We start from the raw sequence: 12209 nt of genomic DNA, 5'->3' as shown, positions 1-12209 counted from the left end.
GGTCACACGTATTTGACATCATTTAAAATACGTAGCTACGCACGACGGAAGATTGTTCCAGAATCGTACGACAAAAATCTTACACACATTTTGCACTGTTGTATTCGATCTTAGTTGTATGCAACAAAATGTGAACGATCGGTCGTACGATAATCGGAACGTGTGTACGAGGCATTAGATGCGCAAGGCCCCAGACATTTGCTCAAATAGCGAGTGTAGTGGAAAGGTTAAATATGAAATACTCTGCCCCAAGCTGCTTCTTTCTTCTGCCATTTAAACCACGGTTGCTGAAGCTTTCCCTCTCTCAGACTAGGTGCAGAAAAAAGGAAGTCACCACATACCAGAGTGCCCCAATAAATGAGCACACATGGCCAAAAAGTCCTGACATGTCCCATGAACATGAGGGAGGACTCGGCCTCAACCAATATGGCTGAGGAAGGCTCCAATAACAACAACCCTTTAATAATAGGGTTCTCAGGTTCTACAAGCGCTGGTTCCTTCTGATCAGCAGGCTGAGTGGTGCTTCCTCTAGACTAAATGGTGGAAAAGAGCACAGAGCAAACAGAATCCCTCCCTTGTTATCTCTCGCTTGACTATTACAACTCCCTTCTCATTGGCCTGCCTCTCCATAGGCTATCCACTCTTCAGTCCATCATGAATGCTGCTGCCAGACTTATCCACCTTACCAACCGCTCAGTGTCTGCCAAACCTCTCCAATTCCTACACTGGTTCCCAATCACCCAGCGAATTAAATTCAAAATACTAACCACAACATACAAAGCCATTCACAACTCTGCCCCGAGCTACATCACCAATCTTGTCCCCAAATATCACCCAAATCGTCCCCTCCGCTCTTCTTAAGACCTCCTACTGTCAAGCTCTCTCGTCTCCTCCTCCCATGCTCGTCTCCAGGATTTCTCCAGAGCCTCTCCCATCCTCTGGAACTCGCTACCCCTACTAGTCTGGCTATCCCCCCTTGCTACCTTCAGGCGATCCCTGAAAACTCATCTCTTCATCTATCATGTCTCCAACTAATCTCCTACCACTTCCATTAGCTCATTCCTTACAGTTATAACCTTTTGTACCACCTGCCCCACCCTATTAGATTGTAAGCTCTTCTGAGCAGGGCCCTCTTAATCCTCTTGTATTTTATTGTATTGTATATATTGTAAAGCGCTGTGTAAATTGTTGACGCTATATAAATCCTGAATAATAATAATAATAATATTGGCATGCATTAAAAAGGGGATCAACACCAGAGATAAAATGGTAATTCTCCCACTCTACAAGACTCTGCTCCGGCCGCACCTGGAGTATGCTGTCCAGTTCTGGGCATTAGTCCTCAGGAAGGATGTACTGGAAATGGAGCGAGTACAAAGAAGGGCAACAAAGCTAATAAAGGGTCTGAAAGATATTAGTTATGAGGAAAGGTTGCGAGCACTGAACTTATTGTCTCTGGAGAAGAGACACTTGAGAGGGGATATGATTTCAATTTATAAATACCATACTGGTGACCCCACAATAGGGAGAAAACTTTTTCACAGAAGGGAGTTTACCAAGACACATGGCCACTCATTGAAATGAGAAGAAAAGAGGTTTAACCTTAAACTACATAGTGGGTTCTTTACTGTAAGAGCAGCAAAAATGTGGAATTCCCTTCCACAGGCAGTGGTCTCAGAGGGGAGCATCGATAGTTTCAAAAAACTATCAGATAAGCCCCTAACGACCTCAACATACAGGGATATACAATGTAATACTGACATATAATCACACACATAGGTTGGACTTCATAGACTTGTGTCTTTTTTCTAGTAAAATATATATGTATATGACCGCGCTTAGGAAGGGGAAGAAGGACAGAGAGAAAAGGGGGAAGTGAAAAAGCAAAGAAAGAACACAAGAAAAAGAGGGGGGAGAGAGGGACGTTAAGGTTGCTGCCGCCCTTTGATACCTCAGCCTCTAATGGGAGTCTGTGGTCTATGGTTATATAAATCTAAAACTGGGCTAGTGGCGCTACCTCTATTCTATTACCTATTCCTTCCATCAGGTGACCCAGCCTTATTTGACAGGCGTTTCTTTATGAAAAAATGATAAAAAAAACGATAAAGCTGGTACATATGCCTCTCTATATCATCTATTTATGTCCTGATTATTAAAGTAGAGTAATGATCCCAAAGAGAGGGAAAACAAATAAATACAACACCAAAAGAAGGGAGAGGAAAAGAGGAGCAGAACACCCCTATATATGTATATAATATACCTTCCTAAAAAAAAAAAATCACTCGTTCCCTATTACACTATGTTGTGTGTACAGGGAGGTTTCTGACCTCCAAACTTAGTGCTAATAATACAACTCTCCCCACGTATGTGAGAGAATTATAAACTGGTAAAATCCATCAGTGCATAAAAAATATATGTAAGTGATAAACTCAAAGTGCATAAGTGTTACAGTAAGTATTACAAAGTGCAAAATTATACTGTGAAGTATTCTACTAATGGGCTCCACCGTCAACAATCAAAACCCTCATACATGAAAACATACAGTGTGCCGTACAAGAACCATACAATACATAAGGACTATAAACTAAACCAATGATCGCATCAGGTTGTATATATGCTCAATATTCCTCTCACAAAAATATTAAAAACAATATAATAAAAAACAAAACAAAAATCATTAGTCCAAAAAAGTGCTCAGTGCAATATAATCAAGTTCAAAAAAATCTTATAAGCTTCAACGGTACTCAGAATTCCAAAAGAAGAAAAAATGGTGACTTTCGTGATTGCATATATCCAGTGACTTCTGTGCCCCTTTTGGATCCCCACTCACCAGATCCTTATCCCCCCTAAGGGGTTATGGGCATATGAACTCTCCACCACTGTGCGCCTTGCCTCTGATGGTTCCACCTCCCAGCTGTTAGCTTAGTGCTCTGATGGTGTTCTTTTTTCCACCGGTGGTACTCCTTTTTAGCAAATCGTTGTTAGGCAAACAGGATCGTTCCAGATGGTTTTACCCCCCCCCCCCAGGGTTGTTGAGCATTCACAGTATAAGCCACTGTGTAGCTTACTGGCGTCTGCTGGGCAATCTGTGAATCAATTGCTGGCTTTCCACCTGAATCCGGTCAAACCTTGGTCTGTGCCATGGCTCTGGACACATTCAAGGCTAGCCCAGCACAAACATTTCAGTGAGGTCTGGGTACAGCCTCGAAATTAGGCTGAGGAAACGCCTTTATATAGAGACCAGCTCAAGCAGAAGTGCAGCAAGAAATCTTGACTGAAGCCACGCCACAGTGAAACCAATTTCATTAAATAAAGAAGGCTTGCAAAAAATAGTCTGACTTTTTTAAGCACAGCTGAAACAAAAAGGCATCCACTCTCCAAAGACACTAGGAAAATACAAGGGATGCTGAGTAAAGGTGGGGCTATACAGGGGCTGGCTTAAATTGTTCTGTTTGCCAGTGTCCATACATCCTGTAGGTGGAGATACAATCCATCTGTATCCCTCAATGGACCAGAAAGAAAATGAGAAGTTACAAAAGTCCATCCTACACACATAGACATACAGAAATATAACATCTAAAAAGAGTAACTCACTTATTTAAGTGGTTTAAAACACTTTTGCGTCACTTCCTATGTATCACTGGCATATTCCAGGTCAATGGCTTAGAAAGTACTGAAGCCGGTACACCAGATATGACTATAAGGAACTATTTCAGAAAAAAGTCAGTAACAGTAGCCTCCATATTACAGTAGTTGGCTGAACGGATTTTCTACAGCCCACTGATGTTTCCTCTCATACTGGTTGATGAGGAATGCTGGTATTCTCTGACAATACCCATTGACACAAGTACCGAAACTAATACTAGGTCTACAGCCACCTATAAACAAAGGATTGGCGCAAGTAACACAGCATGCACAGTACTATACAATATAATAATTGTTTAGGAAGCCTACCAAGTACTAGCTCTCTAACGGGACTTTGTTTGCACAATACTGAGGACATTAGAAGGTATTGGGACCTTGCTACAATAATGGCTATTTGCCTAAATAGGTTATCTTGCTCTTGTTAGTGATTTGCTTTTATATACATTCTTTCCATAACAAGGATAAGTATACACTATGGGATACTTGCAAATTTATTGGAACCCTTTATACGTAACTCAATGTTTCTAGTGAGTTTCCATGAACCCCTACAATTCAAATGGTGGACTTCTAACAATATTTATAAAATATACGATCTGATATCTTCCAATGGAGAGAAGAGGTTATATTTACAAGAGGGGTGGGACTTTGTATGAAGCACTGGGCAGCAAGAGAGTACTAGGATGAATAAAGGAAGGCAATACAACAATAATATGCAATGAACAAGATACTAACATTAAAGTTAATGGTAATCTCTCATGGTATGCACACATTAAATTCCTTGGTTCACCTCAAAGAAAATGGATATAAACAATAATTAATATGGTATTGCCTGCAAGACCTATGGCCTCACTGGACCTGTGAGGATAAAATTACACAGTCGCTGGAAGAGTCATGATGGGATTGGTAAAGTAACCGGTAAGGCAACCGGTAGCTCCGGGTGACCAGTATGAGAGCGTTATGGTGATAACACCAAATTTAACACACCTCTTCCCCATTCACACCTGAGACCTTGTAACACTAGCGAATCACATGATACCAGAGAGGGAAAATGGCTAATTGGACCCAATTTGGACATTTTCCCTTAGGGGTGTAATCACTTTTGTTGCCAGCAGTTTAGACATTAATGGCTGTGTGTTGTGTTATTTTGAGGGGACAGCAAATCTACATTGTTATACCAGCTCTACACTCACTACTTTACATTGTAGTAAAGTGTAACTTCTTTTGTGCTGCCACATAAAAAGATATAATAAAATATTTACAAAAATGTGAGGGGTGTACTCACTTTTGTGAGATACTGTAGTTTACCTGTAATCCTTTATGATCTTACCTCTCTCATGTAGTTCTTCTCTTTTGCACTTGACATAAACTCTTGCACAGATCGAAGCCCAAGTCTGTATAGTGACACTGTATCCTGGCACTGCAAACATTGCTGCAAAGTGTCCGTAATGTTTCCCATAATCCCAGCCCTGCATAAAAATAATATCTACATTTCAAGACACATTTCAAGCATTGTGCAGCAAGAGAAAAAAGAAAAAAAAACACATATTTAAAGCTTCAATATTAACAATGTTAGAAATGAGGAAAAAAAAATAAAACTGTGCTAATTCTTGAACACTTACCGTAGATAAAGCCTTCATTTATAATGGATATTATAGATAAAGGCTTCACTGTACCTACTCTTCCTTCTTATCCAAACCTTCTCCAGGCCCTTCTTCCATTTAATGTGCTTCTGTTCCCCTTGAACCCTCTACTCATCCAGCAAGCTTGTGCTTATAATCTCCTTCATGCGTTATGCAGTGCTATAAAGCATAGAATAAGGATGCTTTGCAAAGTGCAAAAACCAAACTATAAAATACTGCTTACATGAAAGTAAAGTAAAATAATGACACCACTGTCTGAACTTGCTGAATAAGTACACTAAGCCGATACAACATCTTTGGCTGTATACATTTTGAATAGTCAACATGCAGTGAAAATAGCCTCACTCCAGAGCAACAGCATCCAACACATAACATGTCCACAGCAAAAAACAGTATTTCACATTATGTGTACTTTACTGATGTTTTTTTTTTATTATTATTCAAAATTACCTGAGCATATCAGGAAAGTTGTCTTGAATACATACAAGCATATCACATTGATTTCTGAAGTCCAAAATGAAAGGGTGCGCACAAGGCCGCGCAAGTGGGAGGACATCAAATGACGTACACCCAGGATAATGGTGCTCCTACTCAGCTGTATTATTATAAAATGCTGGACTGGAGGTGGTTAAAATACTCTTTTTGGTGCAAAAGGTCAGTATATGCAGTAGCTTTTTTGGTAGGAAAGCTAACTGGTATGTCCTCCACCAGCCCCATCAGACAGACCTTAGGACAATGAGCATTTTGGAGACCTACAGCTGACTTGAGAAATTCACATACTTGTGACCAAAATCATTGTATTCAGGGATACAACCACAAGGCATGAAAGAAGTCTTGACCATATAAGCGAAAACAGAGAGGAATGTGTCTAATCCCTAGGATATACATTTGTTAGGGCGTATAATATATTTGATTAAACAGCTTAAGTTGTATAAGCCTATCCTTATTTCTGAAGTCATACAGTATATGTTTCATCAAAATCTTCCCATTCTTCTTCAGAGAGCCGAGGAATTATTTTATGTCATTTAGATCTACCACTGGGGAAAGATATCAACCTTTTTCTAAGAGATTCCAAATAGTACCCAGATATTTGTTTGGTCGCCGCTGAGGCTAGTAACAGTTTTTCTAAGGGGGTCTGTTGGATTGTTTCTGTTGGAACCCCAAACACTGTTATAGGAAAATCTTTCATTTGGCCCTTCTGAAATAATTTATGCAAAAACTTCAGACTCCTGGAGGACCAATAGTCCACGCTGGGTATTGCAAGGAATTCAGGAAGTCGGGAATTACCCCATACAGGGTTGTTAATGGAAAAGGCCCAGTCAGTGTTATAAATACATGAGTTAACATACTGAAGGGTCTTCAGAGAGATTTTTGTGAGGGAGGTTACCAGTATATATATCCCTTAGTTTGTCTGTAGACAGCGTTGTGTAATCCCGTGTACACACAAACGGACTTTCCGGCAGACTAGGTTTGACGGTCTTCCTGACGGACTTTCGCCGCACTTCCGACGGACTTTCCGAATGAACGGACTTGGCCACACACAATCACACCAAAGTCCGACGGATTCGAACGTGATGACGTATGACCAGACTAGAATAAGAAAGTTCATAGCTAGTAGCCAATAGCTGCCCTAGCGTCGGTTTTCGTCTGTCGGACTAGCATACAGACGAGCGGATTTTTCCACCGGACTCGAGTCCGTCGGAAAGATTTGAAACATGTTCTAAATCTAAAGTCTGTCCGATTTTTAGACAGCAAAGGTCCGACGAAGCCCGCACTCGATCGAATTGTCCGGCAGATTCATTCCGTTGGACCTTTGCTGTTGAAAAGTCCGGCCGTATGTACACGGATTTAGGGCTCAAACAAGGATATACCTGCTGCACCTGTTGCTGTACAAGCCTTAGGCCGCGTACACACAGGCGGACTGTCTGTCCAACTTAGTCCGCTGAAACGTGTTTCAGCGGACAATCCGCTCGTGTGTGGGCTTCAGCGGACTTTTTCAGCGGACAGTCTGGCGGACTTTGTCTTTCGGAATTTCCGTAATTTTGTCCGCTGAAACTTGGTTTTGTCCGTCCAAACTTGGTTTCAGCGGACAGTCCGCTCGTGTGTAGGCAAGTTGGACGGACCAAGTATGGCGCATGCTCAGAAAGGATTTACACGGCCGAAGGTTGCATTGCAGTGTATTGGACGTCGTTTTTCTAGTCCCGTCGTACGTGCTGTACACGTCATCGCGCAAGTTTTCAGCGGACTGTCTGTTCATCGTGTGTGGTCAAGTCCGTTCATTCAAAATTTGAACGGACTGTCTGTCGGATTGTCTGACGAACTTAGTTGGGCAGACAATCCGCCCGTGTGTACGTGGCCTTATTCATGCATTAGCCTCGCTTGGGTTAAGCCAATCAGGAATGAGTCTTAGTTGGGCTATCAGTGCTGACTTTAGATACTACAACATAGCTGGACATCAACATTCTGCTGCACAATTTTTTGGGATAAAATGGAGAGAAAAGAGTACAACTGTGTAAGCTGAGCCAGTACAACATTTAGTCAGATTCAAGCTTTATATTGCAACGTCATTGTGAACATGGGTGCTTGTTTGCATGAGAACTGCTTTTTCCCCTATAGAAGGTAAGGCAAATGGGACTGAAAAAGCAGCTTGAAGAAAACAAGAAGGTCAGAAGCAGGTAAGGAGTTTTCTATATACACGGGTTTTTTCTATCAAAGAATAGATTTTGGAAGGGGGATGATGTCATTGTAGATTAAGGTTATATTTCTTTAGGAAAATATGAATGCATTTAAAGGATTTGGAAAGATGGTGAATGACTGATGACCAAGGAAGAAGGGGAGCTCCAAGTAAGAGGACCTGGAGGTGTAAGTGACCAGGAAGCAAGAAAGAAGCTTGTCAGTCCAGCAGACATTCTGAATGCCTTTATACTTGAAAAAAAAGAAAGACCAGGGGGCTTTATATAATAGATGAGGGATTACTAATTGTACTATGTGGACAGTGGAGAGCCAGTGCAGAAACTAAAGAAAGAAGCAGAAAACACTGAGTGAAAACAGCAGTTGCTGAGCTGGTCTGAAGTGTTCCAAACATACTGAAATGAGTCCAATCCATTTATTAGATAAGAGACGAAAAGAAAGTACTGCATTAGTCAAGATGGCAAAAAATTAGAACATGCACCAGTACTTTAGATGTATCATGCATGAGAAAAAGAGCAGATCGGATATTCCTTAGCCAAAGATGAAAGGCAGTTGTTAAAGCATGAATGAGTGGAGAGAATGAGACTTCAGTGCCAAAATGATTCCCCAAGCAGCAAGCCTGAGGAGTTGAGAAAAATAGGAATGATAACCACTTTAGTATTATCCACTTTACATTTTAAGCAGCAAGAGGACATACAATCAAAAACAGCAGTAAGGCATGCAGTCACGTTTTTCAGAATAAAGCACAAGATACCAGCAGAAAGATCACTTTGGGTATCATTTGCATACAGATAATACTGAAATCCAAAGGATTATATATTTTAGTGCAACCAATTTTAATAGCAAAATACCCATTAGTAAATTAGCCTCATCATACATTAGCCTCTTCTGACAGTTATTCGCCTTAAGATCAAATCTGAACTGTGCTTTTATGTAAGGTGTTCAAATTATGCCTAGAATTTGAAGTTTCAGTTCTTTGCACATGTTGCTTGTGTCTAAAAAGACCAATTAGGTAGAAAGAGATCAGTGAAGTGACCAAAGTCCTCTTTAACATACCAAATGAGAAATCTAGCCAGCAAAGTAACATATAAGGGATTGCAGGGTGTGGCAGACCGACAGTGCTTTTCCAGTTTTCTCTCCTGTAAAAAACGGTACAAAACACAATGCACTCATAAAAGATCAAAGGAATTTCCATTCAATGCTCCTGTATGCTAAAAAAGGTCCATCACCGACATCACGGTACCATGTTTGGTGACCTCCCTGAGAACAGGTCACGCAAAGTAAATTCTGGTGCTCACTAAGCATTCCAGCATGCTAGTCAGATTCACTCACCGACAGCAGACAGACTATTAGCATAACTACACTGCTACTAAGTTCCAGAAAACAAAAACGCTTTTAAATCCTTTTTAATATTCAAAGCAATGTCTTCATGCTTTATTTTGCTTAGAAAAACACCCCCTAGCATTTACGGATGTGGCCATCTTGAATAAGGGCAGTTGATTCGTGTAACATTTACTTCCTGTAATCCACCTGCCCTTAGTTCAGGCATGCATGCAGGAGGATGTGATTATCTGAGAAAGCCCATCCCCCCTTCCTGAAAACTCCTGGGACGTATGACATCATCTGTCTAGGATTGGAAACCAGGATGTAACTGAAGAAATGGAAAACAAAAGTTTAAAACAAGTAAATATGATATACTTTCCTACGCATTTAATAATTCTATCAATGTAAGGATTACAAATAGCCAATGTTGATTGTCTAGAGTGAAGTTCCACTTTAAGCAGCCCACAGAGAAAGCTCAAGTAGCAACAAGTCTGGCAAATCCACTCGGACTTATCTAACTTTTTCATTTCTAATATTTTCATTAGGGCTCGTGGCCATCATTACCTTCCAGCTGAAAAGCAATCTGTGGTGGATCACTTTTCAGAAGAATTTACAGGCTGCTCCAAGGCAATAGGTTGCCTACTAAACTTCTGTTTTAACCTTTAAAAGCCTCCATCGCAACACTGCATGCATTGCAAACACTTACAAAGATGTCGCAGCACAGTCCTATTTACTTGAAGTGTGTTTTACAGCAAAACTGCCTTGCTGATTGTAGTGTGTCCTGCCATTAACCAGGGGCCATGTTAACTTGCAGCTGAACTGTTGGGGGGGGGGGGGGGGGTTGGCAGTTTAAATGCCTATTTTTAACCACTCAAGGACCAGCCTCGTTTTGGAATGTAGGCTTTTACATGATTAAAACAGTTTTTTTTGCTAGAAAATTACTTAGAAAAAAAAAACAATTATAATGTTTGGGGGTTCTAACACCCTAGAGAATAAAATGGTGATTGTTGCAATACTTATTTTCACACTGTATTTGCGCAGCAGTCTTACAAGCGCACTTTTTTTTTTTTAAATGCACTTTTTTAAATAAAAAAATAAGACAGCAGTAAATTTAGTTCAACTTTTTTTTATATTGTGAAAGATAATTTTACGACGAGTAAATTGATACCCAACATGTCACACTTCAAAATTGCACCCGTTCGTCGAATGGCGTCAAACTTTTACGCTTAAAAATCTCCATAGGCGACGTTTAAAAAATTCTACAGGATGCATGTTTTGCGTTACAGAGGAGATCTAGGGCTAGAATTATTGCTCTCGCTCTACCGATCACGGCGATCACGGCGATACCTCACATGTGTGATTTGATCACCATTTTCACATGCAGGCGCTACTCGTGTATGTGTTCGCTTCTGCGCGCAAAATCGTTGGGACGGGCGCTTTAAAAATTTTTTTATATATTTTTTCTTATTTATTTTACTTTATTTTATTTATTTTTTCACTTTAAAAAAAAAAAAAAAAATTGGGTCACTTTTATTCCTATTACAAGGAATGTAAACATCCCTTGTAATAGAAAAAAACATGACAGGTCCTCTTAAATATGAGATCTGGGGTCAAAAAGTCCTCAGATCTCATATTTGGACTAAAATGCAAAAATAAAAAATTATAATTTGAAAAAATGGCAACAGAAAAATGTTCCTTTAGGAGGTATGGGCGGAAGTGATGTTTTGAGGTCACTTCCGCCCACCTATGGTATAGAGACGAGTGGGGGCCATCTTAGCTTCACTCGTCTCCATACCCACCACAGAAAAGGACCCGATCACTGCCGACGGCTCCGTTAAGCAGCAGAGGGTGCGGGAGAGCAGCGGGAGGGGGGTGGCACCTCTCCAGCCGCCGAGAACGATGATCTTGTGGCGAATGTGCCGTGGAGACCACCATTATCGTAAACAGGACCGGCTCCTGAAAAGATTGATATCTCGGTTGTAGATGCAGCTGCTGCCGTTACCGAGATATCCCTCTTCAAAGTGCCGACGTATATGTACAGGAGCCGGTCGGTAAGTGGTTAAAGAGACCCCTGTGTAAACAAGGCCTAAATACAGTTAAACACATCAGAGCTGTAAACAGACTTATGTACATAAGCAGCAACAATAGAACAGAAACGCATAAAAAGAGTAAAGCAATTAACCTGATCTTTGGTCAATACAATACTGGCTCCACTGCATTCAAGATTTAAAAGCGCTTTAACATAATTAGAGCTTAATGGATCGAGATGAAGAGTTGGCCACAACCTGTAAATTAAAGAAAAATTGCAAAAACTAAAAATAGGTATTCTGCATAATATTTATCAAAAAAAGGCTTTCTACTGTCTTCTCGGAATCACCCACCTTGATATCAGTGAATGAAAAATAGAAACCCAAAAACAAATCCCTAATGGACCCATGGACATACTTATACTAAACTACTAAGCTTCATACATTAAAACAAACCTGTGGCTTTTCCAGGCGTAGGCAACAACTGAATGAATCACTGCCCAGCCACTTACAGCTCTAAAGGATGTCAGCAGTCATTGTGCTTTGGTTATTTTGAAAAACACTGTTCTATTAGCATGGTCTAGCCACAACAAAAATTCCATCAAATGTTGATTATATTATTTCTGAAAAAAAAGCAAGTGTTCATAAATTGACTAACTGCCACTGACATCACCAGTGGCAGTATTACAGTGATCAGTGCTAAAAATATGCACTGTCACTGTACTTAAGACACTGGCTGGGAGGGAGTTAACATCTAGGGGTGAAGTATGTGCCTAACTGTGTAACATGTGTACATTGTGCTGCTTTTTACTAATGATCTCTCAATTTCAAAGCAAAGCAGGTATGAGAAACCTGACAGATCGCTCCCTGGGAACAGAGCCCT

General features: G+C 40.6%; 1 protein-coding gene across 1 annotated transcript in view; it reads right to left on the bottom strand.

Moving 5' to 3' along the window:
* NPHP3 (nephrocystin 3) overlaps positions 1-12209 on the bottom strand; it is a 133390-nt gene that overhangs the window by 42057 nt on the left and 79124 nt on the right. The window contains exons 15-17 of the mRNA XM_077491526.1: positions 11482-11584; positions 9033-9115; positions 4973-5111 (exon numbers count right to left, since the gene is read on the bottom strand). Of these exons, the coding sequence (XP_077347652.1) occupies positions 4973-5111; positions 9033-9115; positions 11482-11584 (325 nt within the window). The remainder of the gene's footprint in view (positions 1-4972; positions 5112-9032; positions 9116-11481; positions 11585-12209) is intronic.

This window comes from Lithobates pipiens, unplaced genomic scaffold, assembly GCF_037356315.1.
Source record: "Lithobates pipiens isolate NorthernLeopardFrog02 unplaced genomic scaffold, aLitPip1_a1.2 Scaffold_19, whole genome shotgun sequence".
Classification (NCBI taxonomy): domain Eukaryota; kingdom Metazoa; phylum Chordata; class Amphibia; order Anura; family Ranidae; genus Lithobates; species Lithobates pipiens.
Note: the sequence above shows the minus strand (reverse complement) of the source record. Positions and strands in the feature narration are given on the sequence as shown.